The sequence below is a fragment of the Pempheris klunzingeri genome, chromosome 7, assembly GCF_042242105.1.
Source record: "Pempheris klunzingeri isolate RE-2024b chromosome 7, fPemKlu1.hap1, whole genome shotgun sequence".
Classification (NCBI taxonomy): domain Eukaryota; kingdom Metazoa; phylum Chordata; class Actinopteri; order Acropomatiformes; family Pempheridae; genus Pempheris; species Pempheris klunzingeri.
The window spans coordinates 27,804,792-27,822,645 of record NC_092018.1 but is presented as its reverse complement, the minus strand read 5'-3'; the positions used below and the strand labels follow the sequence as shown (position 1 = coordinate 27,822,645).

At 41.6% G+C, this 17,854-nt stretch overlaps 1 protein-coding gene across 6 annotated transcripts in view; it reads left to right on the top strand.

The window, feature by feature from the left end:
- pbx3b (pre-B-cell leukemia homeobox 3b) overlaps nucleotides 1-14,423 on the top strand; it is a 57,009-nt gene extending 42,586 nt beyond the window's left edge. Inside the window, exons 3-11 of one of the 6 annotated variants that reach the window (XM_070833347.1) lie at nucleotides 1,837-2,078; nucleotides 3,012-3,202; nucleotides 4,240-4,375; nucleotides 5,190-5,219; nucleotides 9,165-9,330; nucleotides 9,890-9,967; nucleotides 10,407-10,519; nucleotides 11,384-11,473; nucleotides 13,148-14,423. In XM_070833347.1, coding sequence (XP_070689448.1) covers nucleotides 1,837-2,078; nucleotides 3,012-3,202; nucleotides 4,240-4,375; nucleotides 5,190-5,219; nucleotides 9,165-9,330; nucleotides 9,890-9,967; nucleotides 10,407-10,519; nucleotides 11,384-11,473; nucleotides 13,148-13,240 — 1,139 coding nt within the window. In that variant the 3' untranslated portion in view covers nucleotides 13,241-14,423. The remainder of the gene's footprint in view (nucleotides 1-1,836; nucleotides 2,079-3,011; nucleotides 3,203-4,239; nucleotides 4,376-5,189; nucleotides 5,220-9,164; nucleotides 9,331-9,889; nucleotides 9,968-10,406; nucleotides 10,520-11,383; nucleotides 11,474-13,147) is intronic. The other 5 variants (XM_070833348.1, XM_070833349.1, XM_070833350.1 and 2 more) reach the window with 5 other exon arrangements.
- Nucleotides 14,424-17,854: the final 3,431 nt, after the last annotated feature.

The following is a 17,854-nucleotide window of genomic DNA, read 5'->3' as shown; positions in this document are numbered from 1 at the left end:
TTTATGCCCATTTAGCTGAAAAGCCCTGTAAATTCCCCCAGCTGCATTTCCCCTGGATATAGAGTGAGTGGAGTGAAAGTGACAACTGGGTTTGGTGTGGAAATGTACGCTGCGTCCCAGAGTTATGTTTAATATACCTGACATGAAAAACATGCCTACCTACTTACCACCACCCGCAGCACAAAGGAAAGTGCAGCCTGCTGAGCTTGTGTTGAATCAGAGAGTGGGAGTAAATACTGAATTAGGAAAATATGAGCTGTAGTGGCAGACAAACCACCAGCTATTAGAGCATGTTGAGATATATAGCCAGGCATCTGGTCAGTCAACATTTGAATCATGTGCCATTTTGTTTCATGCTGCAGAAACTGGAATAGAAACAGTCGAGGCTGTCCAGAACGAGAGCGTTTGGGTGGAGCTGTGCAGATGCAGTGTGATGTGGATGAGGGTTAGTGGAGCAGCGGCATATTGTCCACATGGATGGCTTGGCTCTGCAAGCCTGATGGAGCCTTGTCCAGCATCTCAATGTCTCCAACACAAATAGCCACATTCATCCACTCCTCTCACACCATTACACCTAAAAGACTCGAAGCCAGCCGATCCATAAATAGAGGCAAATTTGTTTTTCGGTGCCACTGCAGTCAAACAAAAAGCAACAACAGTGATGAAAACATCAGAGGAGTGGCTACATGATATGATGTGTTTCTTAATTCTTTCTTTTTTTATTCAGGAATGTGTTTAGAAGAAAGATTGGAGGCAGAGAAGGACTGTTTTCTCTGGAGTTTTTACTCCTGCGGATGGTGTGCAGGGTCAGTCGGTCAAAGCGTGTTAAAAGGGCTCCTCTGATTGCATGCCTACTGGCTGACACAATAGAGCCACTAATCTTCTTATTTAGAATCCAGAGGCTGGCCATATCTTAATGAAGCTGTAATGAGCTGTTGAAAATCCCTGAATTGCGGGAGGGATTATTGAATTGAAACAACTCTGGTAATCATAACGTTCGAGTAGCCACTCAGTATTTACTGCCCATTGAGCCACATTTTCATCCACTTATTAGAGTGGATTGCTCGAGCTTGTTTTTGTTGTAATTCTGACCCACAGTGTTTTTTGTTTGTTTACTCTTTGTAAAGCCTGGCATTGTGGTTGCATTGCCAATGCATCAAGGTGTGCACGTATGCAATCTGCTGGGTGATTACGACTTGCTGACGGACCGGCAAGACAGAAAACCAGAGGAAATAAACAGCACAGTGTGAGAGCAAAAACAGAAATCACGAATGGGCACTTTACATAAAATTGACTTTGCACTCTTTTTGCCGTATGAGTTTCATTTCGCATGTTTTTATGACTGTGGAATATTGCAAAATCTGGACTGTAAAATAATACAAGATTCAAACCTCATAAGCAAATAGAAATGAGGAAAACAGTAGTTACTTTCCTGGAGTTCCCAGCATTCACCATGTCAAAGACAGAGACACTTACTAGAGGTATAGTTTTCTGTTTAGCATCCTTTCACATTGTAGAAGTGCCACTTCACCATTGAGCATTTGTCACTTTATGGATGTTGCTGTCATGTCAGCCTTCCCGTACACACAGTGTGCAGCGCAGTGTGTAAATAAAAGAGAGCAGGCATAGACATGGGCGACAGGAACACAGCACACACACACGCAGGAGGCACCCAGTTCATACCTGCAGGGGAAACATCACACTATAGCAGTCTATGTAGACATAATGCTGTTAATTGCACTTGATCTGTTCTGTTTTTTGTGACTAGAATTCTTAACGTGTCTCTGGATGACATTAGCTGACACTGTTCCTGTGTTTGTGTGTGTGTTGCTGCAGGTCTCAGCATCCGTGGCGCCCAGGAGGAGGACCCACCAGACCCCCAGCTCATGCGTTTAGACAACATGCTGCTGGCAGAGGGCGTGGCGGGACCGGAGAAAGGTGGCGGATCCGCCGCCGCCGCCGCTGCAGCCGCCGCCTCTGGGGGGGCCGGCGACAACTCCATCGAACATTCCGACTACAGAGCCAAACTCACCCAGATCAGACAGATCTACCACACGGAGCTGGAGAAATACGAACAGGTAAATGAGGATTGTTTGCGGGGTCGGGGTTAAGATGTTTTGGGATTCAGTTTTTTGCTTGAAATACCTCCTGAAGCACTTTTGCTTTACACCCAAGATCTGCCACGAGAATGTTGAAATATGACTCTTAAGACTACCAGCTCTTTGAAATTTCAGCTTGGGTTCAAATGAACCTTTTAAGTAGTACTTCATACCTTACATCGCTTCAGAACAGCTTATTTCCTGCATTAGCAGAGAATGTGCATTATGTGGGAGAATGTGGGAAAAAAATTACAGTATTATTCACTGTGGTGTAGTTGATTACAGAGATCCAAAGGAGCGCCTTAGTCATCTGTGTTAAATGAAAGTATGATCAGCTCCTTCACCTAGCACTTTGAGCCTGCCATTAAACACAGAGGCATTATGGGTGAAAATAGAAGGTGTAACAGTGATGCCTCAGCAAGCCAGAGAGGTAAATTAGACTAATTTACTCCGTGCACTCTGAGAGAGGAGGTGGGTATGCGGGGGCACACAACACTTCGCCTGGAGTAAATGCATCTTTCTTAAGGGTGTTTCCAGGTTTTAATTATCTAAATGTAAATACTTAACGAATTTTACTCAGAGTAATGAGCTAAAGTGTGCACTACGTAAATGAGTTATTCTAATTAATCATGTATGAACTACTGGTTTAACGAAAAGCTGTTTAAATTCGCTCTGCATTAGGGCCCAGCCAAATTGCAAATCTGCATTTATATTCAAAGATGACTTCCCATGTTATGTCATCAAGGTAATATATAAACAGTACACACAACTTGCATGTAATGAACTCATTTCCCGTATGAAAAAACGTGTCCCTGAACTCTAGAGCTTTTTGTGAGTTGCGAAAAATGTTTGTGATTTTGGGACATTTACAGAACTCACTCTGGCTGTTTTTGTCTCTCTGTCACTTGGCAGGCATGTAACGAATTCACTACCCATGTGATGAACCTGCTGAGGGAACAGTCTCGCACGCGACCTATCTCTCCCAAAGAGATCGAGCGCATGGTAGGAATCATCCACCGTAAGTTCAGCTCCATCCAGATGCAGTTGAAACAGAGCACCTGTGAGGCTGTCATGATCCTGCGCTCCAGATTCCTTGATGCCAGGTCAGTAGATGGTGCATGTAATGTAGATACAATATACATGTGTATGTGCGCGGGTGTGTGTGTGTGTGTGTGTGTGTGTGTTTGGTATCTAGAAACTTTTATTGCTTCTGTATGACCCATATAAGCAAATCCAGTGGGCTAAGTTTGTTTTTTCTCTCATTTTCTGGCACAGTACACAGTATGAGCACCGCGAGAGAGATGCATGATTTTAATTGTGTCCATGTTCCATGCATTATCCATTTTCAAGACACTCATGCCCCCACACCTGAGAGCAGTTAAGACCAAATGAAATGGGGACCAAGTCATGTGTAATGGATGGAGGGGAGGTCATCAGCAGGTGTTGTGGATTACTCTAATCACTAACAGTGTGGTGCTCTGTGGAGAGCGGCACAAGTTCAGGCCAAACAAGCCAAGTGGAAGCACATTCGCTGCCCACTGCCTGTGTGAAGCGCAGTAAACAAGGCAAAATAAGCAAATGCTCAACAACATGATAAGTAGTGCCCTTGGGAGGGAAAGGGGGACCCAGATCTAGTTAGAGTTTGCTTGTTTCTACTGGAGATCCCTGGGGCTGTGGCACTTCAGGAACAATGCTCAACTGTGCATGCCGTGATTTCTATAATGTACCGAGATGCACTCCGACTGGGCTTTGCGCTCCATCACAAAGCCCACCCATCCGCTGCACTAAACTCTACACATTACACGCTTGGACTGGAGATTGGAGACCAACAGACCAAATTAAACATTGTATGTGTTTTGTGACTGAGTGTGTTTGTTTGTTTGTGTGTGTGTGTGTGTGTGTGTGTGTGTGTGTGTGCATGTCACTTTATTGGTTGGGGTCTGGTCTTCTGAGTGTTGACGAGACTCTTGGAGCAGGACACGATATTCTTCTCCTGAGGGCCCTTAGTGCCCATTCCTCATTATTTTCACCATTTATGTGTGAGATTGATTGTGCAATTTGTGCGATCCAAATGGATGAGTTAATGCTGGTCCCACTAATAAGCTTGCTCGGCCTTTCTCTCGCTTTGCTCCCCACTCAGGCGGAAAAGGAGAAACTTCAGCAAGCAGGCGACGGAAATTTTGAATGAATATTTCTACTCGCACCTCAGCAACCCTTATCCGAGCGAAGAGGCTAAAGAGGAGCTGGCCAAGAAGTGCAGCATCACAGTTTCCCAGGTGGGTAGTGCTCATCTAACAGTAACTGGTGGGTAATCAGGGTGGGAAAGGCTAAAGCCTAGAGGGATAGTTACTGTAGGTCACACCACCAAGACACAATGTCCTTAGCTAACCTTGACATTGTGGCTGCCTAATGATGCTTCAGTCAAGGCCGGTCCCAGTCAGTCAGAGCAGGGCCACAGGGAGGGGAGGCCTATATCATCTTGGCCTCAATCAAAGCACTATGCTGTCCTTCCTTAGCCGCCCCAACGCTGGCTCCCCTGCCATTTTCCCCTCTCATTCCCATCCACCATGTGTGCTCTCTCTGTTGCCTGGTCAGGCACTCAGGTCATAAGAAGAGGGAAGAAAAATGGCATCATCCATTACTTTAAGAAAAGAAGTTAAAGTGTGGTGCTTCAAAACACTGGAAGATACTGGATATTGATTTGTATGTTTGCTGCTCAAGTGACCTTGCAGGACGCTGTTAATTCACAGTAGAATTTTAGACGTAAAAGATTCGACTTTGCCACTTTATATATGGCATAGCCTCCTTGTTGGGTAAACCTGAAGGCAATATCTCTCACACCTAACCCCCACATCCAAAGTATTATCATCATGTGCTCTCTTTTTCTGCTATGATTGTGACTACTATCTAGATTTTTTTGATTCTCTATTGTTCTATGGTTGTCCTCATGAGGCACAATATCAGAGAAACATGAATCTATACAATAATCTGCAGTGTTTTGTTATGTGTGGGGAGGGGGTGTTGAGGGGTATATTGAGTGTAGTCATGAAGAGTCAGATACTGTAAAAGCCCATTCTTTTTTGCCTTCAGGGGGTGGGAAGCACCATCACAGTATCACAGGTATGTCATAACTTCTCCTGATCCACTGTTTTCATTTTTTTGTACCTCCTTTGTTTATGTATGTAATAGCCTCACAGTTTTCCACTGCACAGAACCTCCCTCCCTCACACCACTGGACCAATGCTAATGCTATGATGAATTACAGTATTTAAAGTTTGAATTTGCATATTACAAAAAGAGTGGATGAGAATTTTCAGCATTTACATCCCAAGAACACAGACTATTTTTGATTGATTCATATTTTTGAACTACACCCATGTTATCACCATATTATGTGTGTACAAATGTGTCACATGAAATTTTACTTTTTGGCTATTGTTTACCACATTATTTTTTTTTTGTTTGTTGTAGAGCGTCGACTAATTGTGTGGTCTTTTGAATCTGCAAAACTGCGCTCTGGGTTTATTTACCTCCCACCCACCTACCCCGCGATAGCTGTGTGCTTTGCAGCGGTTAAAGAAATGGCTGCCAACCCTCACACAAATGGAGCCCCACTCTGTTTTCTGAGTGCCTCGCAAAACAGGCCACTGTACCAGTTCCCGTGAGAGCAAATCAGTCTGTGCAGAAATTAGAGGGCTTTTAAAAATTCACTCGAACTCATCTCAGGCCCCATTAGTGGCGTACTCCACGACAAGCGGAGGCCACTGCAGACATTCTTATTGACTTATTCTTAGTGCTTTGGCTCATTTTAAGTGAGTAACAAAGTCAGAGGCTCGACATGATGCCGAGTGCACGGTAAGTGTGTTATCCCTCACTGTGCCCGGGCTCGCTGTGGCCACGCCGAGGGCTCGGCGAAGTCATTTCTCAAACACCCCCAACATACTTTTTGCGGGCTTTGTTGACTGCACGAGCAGTTCATTAAGTAAAAACCGTCAGTCGTGAATGGTATGCCGATATCAGTCTGCTGCTTTGCTCAATACATCATCGCTGACGAAACACCCTGTGTCAGTTTAGCCGGGGTGCATTTGAAATGCAAGTGATTCCCAGAGAGCCGAGCCTGTTTACCTCAGGAGATTCCTGCAGTGCAAATCCTGCGTTTTATTTATGTCTAAATGCAGCAGTGATAACCTTGAGCAAACAACAACAAAAAAAATCTTGAATGGAACATTATATGATTATGTCAATGTGTCTGATTTGGTTAATATTGAATCCTGCTTGTTTATAGAAAACAGCTCAAGAACAATGAGCTATTGACGTTGTCACAATCACCTAAGTGGCTCTGTAAATGTAGGATGCCGTCTTACTCCCTGTCACTTTGCATGCGCTGTGCTGGGCTCCTGAATGAAGGCATGGGATTGGATGGCTGTGGTTTTTGTCAGGGTTTTGGAGGTCACATTCGATTGAGCCCGTGTCAGTGGTCGAACACCTTAAGATGTTTAAGATTCCTTTACATTTCTTGCATTTATTCTTCTGAGTGACATTTCAGTATTTCAGATCATAGTGAATTCAGGGAAGCCAAGACTTGAGTTCTCATTCATTATTAATGTGGCCTGTATAATTGATGGTATCACAGCTAGTGAGACCACCCTTGTGTTTGTATTTAAGGCTTAGGGCATTGTAACCACACATACATCCAGATCATAGACAGATCATGCATTGCTTTACATTGACTAGCGAAGGGGTATTGACCTGAAATAGGGTGAAATAGTTTGAATTATTAACTACAGCTCCGCGGCCTCTCTAGTGGGCAGCAGTGAAGGCAGCGGTATCGTGTTCTTGCAATGAGTCTGCATGGTCATTATACAATCGCTGCCTTTGAGACTGCTGATGTCAGGTAATTCAATCTCACAACCTGGTTCTCACCACACATAGGAGTCAATTGAATGCATGGCCTGCCACAAGATAAAAGGGAATTAGTTCTGTAGATTGGGTTGTGCTCCACACCTTACAGTGCAGTGCATTTGTTCAATATTTAGCTGAACCCGAGAATCACTAACGCCAGAGTTCAGTGGGCAGGAGAGAAACGTGTGTGTGTGTGTGGAACGGAGAAGGCTGGTGTAACGTCCACAGGGTTTGATGCCAACACTGCTGAGTCTGACCAGGCTTGTAACACCATACGGTGGTAGAAGACAATCATAACATACTTCATCATAAAGGACAAGAGCACATTAAAGTGACTAAAGTTTCTAACTTATGGAATAATCACACTTCAATATAAAACTGTAGAATTGGCGTACATCACTGCCATATTGGTGTATGGTAAAAAAAAAAAGTAAACCAGTGTGTGTCAACTTTCAGACTTAATGATTCAAATTTGTCTTCATGTGCAAACACCACAACTGACATTTTAATGAATGCAGTTCTGTTTAATACACTGTTTGCATGAACATTTTGTTAAATTAAACAGACCGATGAGCTTTGGAAAACATTTTCTGTGATTTCCAGTGGTTTGTGGGCACTTTGTGAGCTGTCTAAAAGAGCGAGAATATTGCATCGTCTTTGGCTCTACAATCCACTATAAGCAGGTTAAGTAAAAAGGATGATGGCCAGGGCTTTCATTGCTTCCAATTAAACCTTGCTTGTTAGTTTAACCTCTAGGTAAACCCATCAAACAATTGATGTCAAGGAAACCCTGCCAACAGTGGGCCTCGCCTGAATGGTCATTAATTTTAATTGCCTAGATATTAAAGATTTAGAGCACAGAGACGTGCAGGATAGAAATGATCTGATGTCCTGCAAATCCAGTCAGTTTTTACTCCACAGCATTGGCGGGCTGCTGGGGATATTAAAATTTAAGCACATGGGTGGAAATTAAATAAAGCGTCATTAGGGGCAGCTGCTCTTTGGCTGGTCCAGCCGTGGGCTGCAGGGCTTGAGAGGGGGGCAGCAGCACAGCGACAAGACACTCTAATTTATAGAACCATTAAAAACAAGCATCATCTCATTATTATTCCGCAGTTATTGCAGAGCCAGCATTCACATATAAGCTTCACCCCTCACACAACTTTTCAGCGTCTGACTGATGTTGGTTGTCATCGTTTCAATGCAACGAAATTAGCATTTCCAACTGCTCTAAATCTGAATACACACTGTTTCAGACGTTAATTTGAGTTCAGTACTTCCTCTTCTTCCATCTTACTTATTACATTTTTTTGTTTTAATACATCAATTAACACCGAGTGCCCCGATAAACTCTGTTTACTGCCTCACACGTCTGCAGGTCTTCACCCTCAAACTCTTGTATTCGATAATTACAAACAAAAGTTGCTTCCCGAATCACTGAGTGTGCATGCACACACACACACACACACACACACACACACACACAAATATTTAAGTATAGCTTAAGTACAGCTACCCAGGCCAGCCCTTATTGTAAATAATAACAGCTGTTTATTATTTATAAAGATTATAAGGTGATATGTATGCTTTAATAGAAATTGTTTATTTATGCTCAAGTTGAAACATGTTCTCCATTTTTCTGTCTGTGTTAAATCTGGCATGCAGCCTACATATAATAAGTAACGTATGGCTGTATTTGCTACTGTATTTGCCCTATTTTATTTAATAATTACTTTTTTTAATGTTTTTACATAAGGTGTCAATCACCCAGAGTCACTGATCTGGAATCAGTGAGAGGGTAAAATATGAACATTCACATAGGACACTGAGGGATTTGTATTTTTAACAACCAGCCCTGATATGAGAAATATATGTAATATATTGACTTAAGTGTCTGTGCAATAGGAGCCCCTTGTGTTTTAGTTTTGTCAGGAGACAGATCTGAGAGCATGCCATGCTCCCATCCATGAGAAGACACAAGTGGCTCCTGATTATGGCTTAATTAGCTTGTGTACCCGGCGGACATTACTGCAGGGGCTGGGAATTGGGTACTTGATGGACCCAAACATGACATCTTGAAACAATCACACTGCTCAGTGCACGGTGCTGTGGCTGCTTGACGTCTGACTCCTCTGCTCCTCCTCCTTCTGCTCTCCCACACAGGTATCCAACTGGTTTGGCAACAAAAGGATCCGGTACAAGAAAAATATCGGCAAGTTTCAGGAAGAAGCCAACCTGTATGCCGCCAAGACTGCTGTAAATGCAGCGCACGCTGCAGCCGCTGCAGTGCAGAACAGCCAGGCCAACTCCCCTACCACACCTAACTCCGGTAGGCACTCCTGCATACAGACAGAAAAAAAGATCTGCCCTCTACCTCAGCCCCTAACCTGCTGCCTCATGCACGATTCACACAGGCAAGAGTGACAGGCTCTGCTCCCAGCTTGGGGATCACAGTGTCTCCTGTCTATAAGACAGCTGATGCCAAGCAAACTCATGCATAAAGAGAGCGTTCCTGACTTGTGAACCGAGAACACATGTATTTTTGGCAAAATAAAAAAAAATTCAGAAGGATGCCATGGGATTTGTTTTCCCTTGACTTTCTGTCAACTTCCTGTCATTTGTAATGTAATGGTATGTAGTCCGACTGAATGGTAGCGCTTTTTTTGTGCTAAATAAAGTGAAACATAATCGCTGGGAGCATTTTACGTGCAGAAATAGTATTGTATCAAAAGATTATTAGATGTAGTTCATATTGAGTGAGAATCATATGAAAAGAGGAAGCCTAAAGGGGCATGTTTAGTCCGGTTTAATAAGTAATGTAATGCTGAGTTTGGACCTGCGTCGGGATGTGGTAAGCTTATGAAGTGGTCCCTTTTTCTTGCACCCAGGATTCCAGATGAAAGATGAAGAGTTTCAGCTGGATTCTGCAGAGAGCAAAAACACTCTTTTAACCAACATGTTTACTGGTACTGGTCTTTTCATAAGCTTCTTATTGTCCTTGTCATTTACCATGTGATACCTCCCTGCCAACATTAGATTGGAAGTAGGTGATGTGGAACAATTGGGAGCTTAAGCGACCAACCGCATATAGAACTGGTCCCCTTGTGTCATGTGATTTTCATTTCATTTGTGTCTACCGCATTCATAAAAAGATCCTCTTGAGTCCCTCTACATGCCATCCTATTCTGTTTGTTTCTTTGCCTCTCCTCCTTCCCTCCTTTCACCCTTGTAGTTGCTTGCTTTATGAGTCTTTCTTCAGTGTATTTTTCTGCCTGAGTTGGGTCTGCGTCTGCGGACATGTGCGTGACTTGTGTGTCTGCGTTGAATTTGTGTGTGAGCGTGTGTGCCTGTGCTTCCCTATAGAGCCTTCTCATGTATTCAGCTACTTACATCCTCCCTTTCCAGGTTCTTCAGGTTCTTTTAACCTCCCAAACTCTGGGGACATGTTCTTGAGCATGCAGAGTCTGAATGGGGATTCTTACCAAGGGGCACAAGTCGGAGCCAATGTACAGTCACAGGTAGGATCAACAATCAGGGACAGTTCCTGACTACCAGTGCAGAGAGCTGTCCTTGTCTTGCCTGTGTACTGAGCCATCCACAGTGCAGTCTGAAGCACAACCAAAAATAGAAAATAAGAAAAAAACACGCTGCTCATGCGAAGGCAGTTCAAACTACCACTGTGAGGCCTCCCATAACCTCCAATTGACTAAAGTGTTTACTGACTATTTCGCTTTGGATGGAATATTTTGGCAGCCAAAATATAATCCCACCCCACTGCTATCATGCCACAAAGCAATTTACTGGTTACTGCAATACTCCAAACACCTTAAGTAAACATTTTGTGAATGCATTTGGCTTTGACTTGAACTCTTGGGTTGGTATTGGGTTTTTGGTACTGTGTTTTCCCCTTTTTTCTGTATCCTGTATTGCTATCTTCCTGTCTCATCTTGTTATTGTGTGTTGTTGATGTCTTCCATTTTGTAAGTTTAATGCAGCTACACAACTGACGCACAATCGCTACCACGTACTTATGACAAATATCTATGCTTATTCATGATTAAGGTAAAAATAAAGGCTGATTTAAAACAGCCATAGTGTATCTCCTCCATTAATGTCTTATGCTTTTGTTTTTCTTTGTTTTGCTATAGCCACTATAGAAACTGTAATAGATTTGTAGATTTGAGCATGCTAGTTATGTCCGTTTTTTTTTTTCTTCTATCAGCTGTGTAACAAATCTGGTTAGTGCATTTTCTGTCTCAGGAGCCCCTTTGTGATTTCACACTAGTCAGTATCTGTTGCTTCACCGAGCATGTTTACAGTTAGTATTGACCTGCTTTAAGACACTGAGTTGACCAGCTTGTCCACCTTGTCTGTTCCCTCAGGTGGATACCCTGCGCCATGTTATCAGTCAGACGGCAGGATACAATGATGCTCTCGGGGGGAACACGATGTATAGTCCACATGGCTTAAATGTGAGTAGAGGATTTATAGCTTCCACATGTAGATTGTTCAGACAAAAGGCCATGTGAAATCAGTTACTACCAGTTTTCGTCTGGTAGTAACAAAATGTGCTGCACAGGTATATTTTAGAACTAAATTGCACTGCACACATCCCGATAAACATAACCGTGCATGTGTTTTAGCTTCCTGAAGCACGATGTCACATATCCTGTCACTATGTCACCTGATAGGAATAAAAGTTGCATTTAATAAAACACATTACACAGCAGGGGAATCAAATCTCTAGCTTTGCTTTAATAAACGTCTGCTAAGACTTTGTTTGACTCAAACCAAAAATGAGATGGCGCACAGTATCTGTTGAATTTAGCTGTTTTGAAATGCTTCACAGAATTTTCCATAGCCTTATCTTCATGATAAAATGTGAACATGTGATCGCCCGCAGCCCTTTCCAGACATGAATTCCATCTTCCATGATGAGGTTTGATATGGCGCCTTTTTGTAAAGCAGTGCTTAATCTGAAGCTATCAGGGTAAAGATTAATTTTGTTGATGAGAGAGGATGAAGAGAGAGGGACAGAGAGAAATAGTCTCAGACAGCTCCCTCTCTCTCTCTCCCTCTCTCTCTCTCTCTCTCTCACTCTGCACTATATCACAACCTCAACATTTGCTCTCTTTATATTGTTATGCCTGTTGGGTAAAATGCACGCATGTTCACAGTCTAATATTATTCAAAGCTCAAGCATCAGAAATAAGGTTTAAGATTTAGCGTTGCTGGAAATTAAAAGATGATTTGTGTGAAGAAAAATTAACACATTTTATGTAAACAAACGGTGGCGTCTGTTGCCAGCGTTCGGTGCTTTTGGTGTCATTTTGGCTTTGCTGAAGCCTTATTGCTATAAGCTCTTTAGACATGTCAGCTCCTACCAGGATCAAGTGTTTTTCACTTTCTCACAAGGTTTCTCACTTCCATGCGCAGTGTAGACCTGTGCCCACTGGCTCAGCAGAGCTCAGTATGATCTTTACTAAAACAGCAACTGACAGTGCAGAACAACCTTAACCAGAGAGAATCGAGCAAAAGAGTAACACAGCCATAAAATATCAACATTTTGAATAAGTCAAACGGTTGTATAGCTCCTGTTTTGTAGCATCCACCCTGAAAGTGCCTTATAGATATATTAGCATAGACTAACCTTTAGCTTTGTTGGTGGTGACGTAGAAGGATCCAGTAAAGGCTAGGTCATGCCTGGAGCAAAGCAAAGTCAGGCTGGCTAAGACTGGCTCTCTTGGAGAGGCCCTGCCCTGTCACTCTCACTCAGCTCTCCCCACCTCACCCGGCCCGAGCCCTCCCTCTTCTTGACTGACAGGAGAATATGTAGCGACAAGCTGTCGGCCGCTGCTGAAATCTGCTTAGACACTGATTTCAGGGACTGCTCCCATTGGGCGGGACAAGAGACAAATTTGTTTCCAAAGAGCCTCTTTGCTGATGCCACTGTAATGCAAAGGATGCTGGACTAATCACACAGCATCATCGTGTGTCAAACATTTGAATATCAGCTGACACGGCCAGAATCTATATTCTCATTTCCATTTTTGGAGCGTTAAGTTACATTTTGGCAATAAAACTGTACAGAGCTCATATTGCAGAGAACGTGATAGTAATCTCAACCTTTCCCATTTGTGTCCCAGGCTAATGGGGGATGGCAAGATGCAACGACTCCGTCTTCTGTAATATCTCCGACAGAAGGACCCGGAAGTGTGCACTCCGATACCTCGAATTGATCTATTATTGCATCTTCGCCTCAAGATGGGCATGGACTCCTTTAACTGGCTGACTAACAGCGGTGGACATACAAAAAACTTTTCACAACAGATTTGTTTTTGCTGTACCTTCAAATTTCCAACGACCACGCCGCACACACACACACACACACACACACACACACACACACACACACGCACACACACACAGTTGTGTGCAAAATGGCGTCCTCCATCATTAACACCCAGTGTTTCCTGATTGTTCAGCTTTCTTTCTGTCTTCATAAATCAACTGTAATCACCATGCACTTATATGTTTGTCGTAGGGGTAAGCACACACATTTACAAACACAGAACAGCCTTCGGATTATAAACTTTAAGGATCAGATCTTAAAATACTGGATGACACTCGATTTAACATTTTGGTTTGTTTTATGACATTTTAAACTGCAATTTGTTTGATTCCCGACTTAATTACTACTTTCCATTTTGATAATTGGGTTCTCTTTCAGTTCATACAATGCATAGATTAAAGCAGCTGTTTCTTTGACTGTAATGTGCTTGCAATCTTGTCCAGCAACTCAACAATGCTACCGTTGACAGCTCAATGGCAGCTTTGTAGTTACTTCCAAGATTTATTTTTGCCTTACAGCCGTATACATTAGTAGAAGGAAACGACTATTCAAACTCTGGAACATAAAGAAGCGTAATTGATTGCTTGACTATAACATGACACCATTCCATATTTTATAATTTGATGTTTAGTATGTACACATGTAAACATTTTTTTTTTTTTGTACTGCTTATCAGCAAATCCCCCACGGTAGATCATTCTGACATGGCACACAGGAGCAGGCCCCCGTTACACAGGAAAAGTTGTACATAATATAGCTTAAGAGTAATTATACATCCCACCAATCAATACACAGCTTTATTACCTCATTCAAATTCATACAGACCAATAATTTCCAACATTTCTGTAGCTTAGAGTGCTCACTTACTACCTCTTAACAATATCACCACCATAGTTTCCTTTTGCCCTTATTTAATGTTTTTATGTAGTTATTTTGATTACATCTTGTAACACTGTAAACTCACTTCATTCTCTATGTAATCTAATGTATATTTTAATCTTTTAATAAAATGCTGTTGCTGTACCGCAACTTAAAATGACAAAAATAAAAAAATGAAAATAAAATCAATATTAATTCCATGAAAAATAGACGGGGAGGGGTGGGGTGAGGAAATCGTTGGTCTGTGGCTTTTACGAGGGGGTGCGGTGAACATTGTTGATAAATTAACACCAAACAGTAAAACTGTTGTAAATACTGAGAAAAAAAAAACATTTTGAATGTTGCTCATCTTGTTACTAAATCATGCAAAAAAAGAAAAGAAAAAAATCACTATAAAAATTGTAATGCATAGAGGTTTCAGTATTCAGAACTGTACATTTTCAGCTCTGTTCAACAGGGTTCAAAACTTCTTTTCTCTTTTTTCTATTGTATGTGATTCTGAAACTGAAAAGTCATGACAAATGATTTGTGGCAGTGATTCTAATGTATTAAAGATGTTTAGTGTTACTTTCTAACCAGACTACACCCTGGACTGAAAAGTCTTCCTTGTGGTAGTTGTGTAATTTCAAACATGAATAAACCTTTTGCTTTCATGACAGCAAGTTGTGCTTTCTTTCATGTGTGTCGAGCCAGTAGGAGAGGCTTGGCACTTTCCTCCTGCACAAACTCCCAATTCTACCAGCCTGGACGTCACCCCGCATCACTGACACACCAACACTTCTTTATGCATTTTCATGTTTTTAGGAGCAGCTTAATGATGCTTATTTACCGAACTGTATCTGTGTTGATAAATCCACACTGATTTTTCAAGCAGTTTATTCATAATTTGAATGCAGTGATCCCTGAACACACGAGCTCTGTCCAGGGCCTTTGCCCCTGTTTCATATGGTGGGAAGAAGGTAAAGACTTAACCTGGTTTGCAGCTACTATGGAGCTGACATGGTTAGTGCAATTAACTGAAATGTCAGGCACTTCTAATTCAGGCTATTTTGTCTGTCTGTTGTGGAAAGGCTGCCTTAATGGATCATTGGTTACCAATTCCACATGGAGATTGACATCCATTTATCCTCATTTTCTCAGCAGAGTTCTTCATTCCCATCCTCCTCCTGTACTCGTGTCCAGTGTTTGTGTCTCTCGGTCATGGACCCTTCCGGAGTTTTGACAGAGTAAATTCTGCCGAAACACCAGTGTGTCAGTAGCAAATTAAGAATATCCCCACTCATGATGTGCAGCGAGTTTGAAACTTTCGTGTGCGTGTGTGTGGGTGTGTGTGTGCACGCAAGTGTGCACGTTTAGTATTTGCTCTGACTCCAACATATGAGTGTGGATAGACAGGAGAAAGGGAAAAGAGATGTAACAGCGTAGCACGAGTTTAATTCAAGCGCAAAGCACAGACGGTTTCCCCGGAGAGCATATTTGTCCACTCAACCAGTGCAGAACTTCATTGAACACCTTTCACTGGAAATCATATCTTTATCCTGATATTACACACCCATGACACAGACTTTCTTACTTTCTTCATCTCATTGCAAGGTAAATTTAAAAAAACACTGTTGTCTTTGGGGTAAACAAAAAAAGAACTTTGCATCCCGTTATTATTGTGTTTTGTTGTTATGTTTATTGGGACTGATTGAATTCGGCTGGAGGGAGATTGTCCAACATTTAGTGCATCGTGCTCGCTCACTCCATGGCAATGCTTTTTAAGACCAGTCCTCTCTGATAAAATGGAGCGTGCCTATGCATACGTATTTCCTCGCACAGGAATTATGAAAGCATTTAGAGTTTGAAGTCCAGCACTGCTGTACCCTGCCATTTGGATTACAATCTATTTGCTCATTCTACCTTTACAAATAGATACATTTGCTTCCTCAAGACTTCGACTATTGGATTTTAAGTACTGCACTCAGCAAAATTGGCCTCCAAACCTTTTAAATAAAGAAGTTACATTTTCTGAGATTATGCCTATTAGAGATTCTCCTAAGGTTCATTAAAGACGACATTTTCTAAGTAAAATTCACCATGGAAAGCATGCATCATTAAATATGGAAATCCAGAGTTATATTAGCAATATGCACATAGCTAGTGCCAATTAAATTACAGAAAGATATCATTTATATTATTAAGGTAGAGTTCATATTAGATTAAATAGAAAATGTAATTTTTTTTCAGGGTTTGATTTATAGCTTATAGTGCATTGTTCACAGACCCATGTTATACTATATTTCAATAGAGAGATTGTTTATATTAAAATGTAAAAAGCTGTAATTGCATCACACCATTGCTAAATTAAATTGCTAGGAGGTTCAAACGGAAACTCATAAGCTGGCACATATCTATTTTTCATTTTTTAAATGTGACTCTGCTGTATGCACAGCAGTGTACACACAAAGCCCTTAAAACATCATTAGTGTTACTGCAACTACTTTGTTCTTCACTTTAGATTTGATTTGAATAATCACTACACTTTGAAAGCCTTAGGAATGTGATGCCAGGATGAAATAAGTTACTCTGAGTCGAGTCCAAGGCGATATGCAAAATGTCGTAGCTTTGATCCTTGATCAGTGAGCAGGATATGTGCTGCATGAAGAAACATTGACACCTAATAGATCTTAATTCATTGGAAAGCAATTTTGGGGGATATTTCCAGAAAGCAGGATATTGTGAAAGCCTGATATCAGGTCATTTACAACAGTACAACATGTATTTCCCAACCCAAACAGCTAAAGCGATCAGGCTAAGTCAACAGTCGAAACAGTTAATGCACCTAAGTTTACAACATATATTGCACGGTGCAGTGGATGAATCGATTCCCAACGAAGAGGACGGGGATTTGAAGAGATAGATGAAATGCTTAGAGCCACAGATAAGCAGGTGTTGCAAAGAAGCCAAAGCTGCTGTCTGTAAACAGAAAGTCTCAGACATGGGCTGATGCCTTGTTAGGTTTTCATGCTGCGCACTTATCTGAAAATCTTGCTTCGAGTGACCACATGGATCTTTTGTGTGGTGCGAAGTGACAAGATTTAGCCTACAGGTATTAAAAACATTGGTAACTTTAATTCCCCTCATGCAGCATTTACAAACAATTCATACATTTAATGAATGTTTTACAACCCTTTTAATGTAGTTGTATGCAGATAAAAGGTTTATTGGTAATTCTATCTTCTCCTTAGACATATCTAATACAACTGTGATATTATTTAGTATATTATTCTCTATATATATGTCATAATCTCTTCATCCACCAGCCTCCACTTACTGTACGGGTGACCACAGGAGGAGGAGTTATATCTTTGCAAAGTATTAATAATAATATTAACATGCACAGCTGCTGAACCTGCTGTATAGAGTGTGCCATAAACTATTTATTAAAGCTTTATATGCTGCTTAAATGCTTAATGCAAACATGGTTCAAGATAGTTGAATAGAATACGTTTTTTTATGTAAGCATAATAGTACATTATGATTTATGTCATCTTCCAGTGAAACAACAGTGAAATGACTCAAATAAACCTCGTCGCTTATCTGAGAATTATTATTTCCAATAAAGGGTTAATGGTGAATT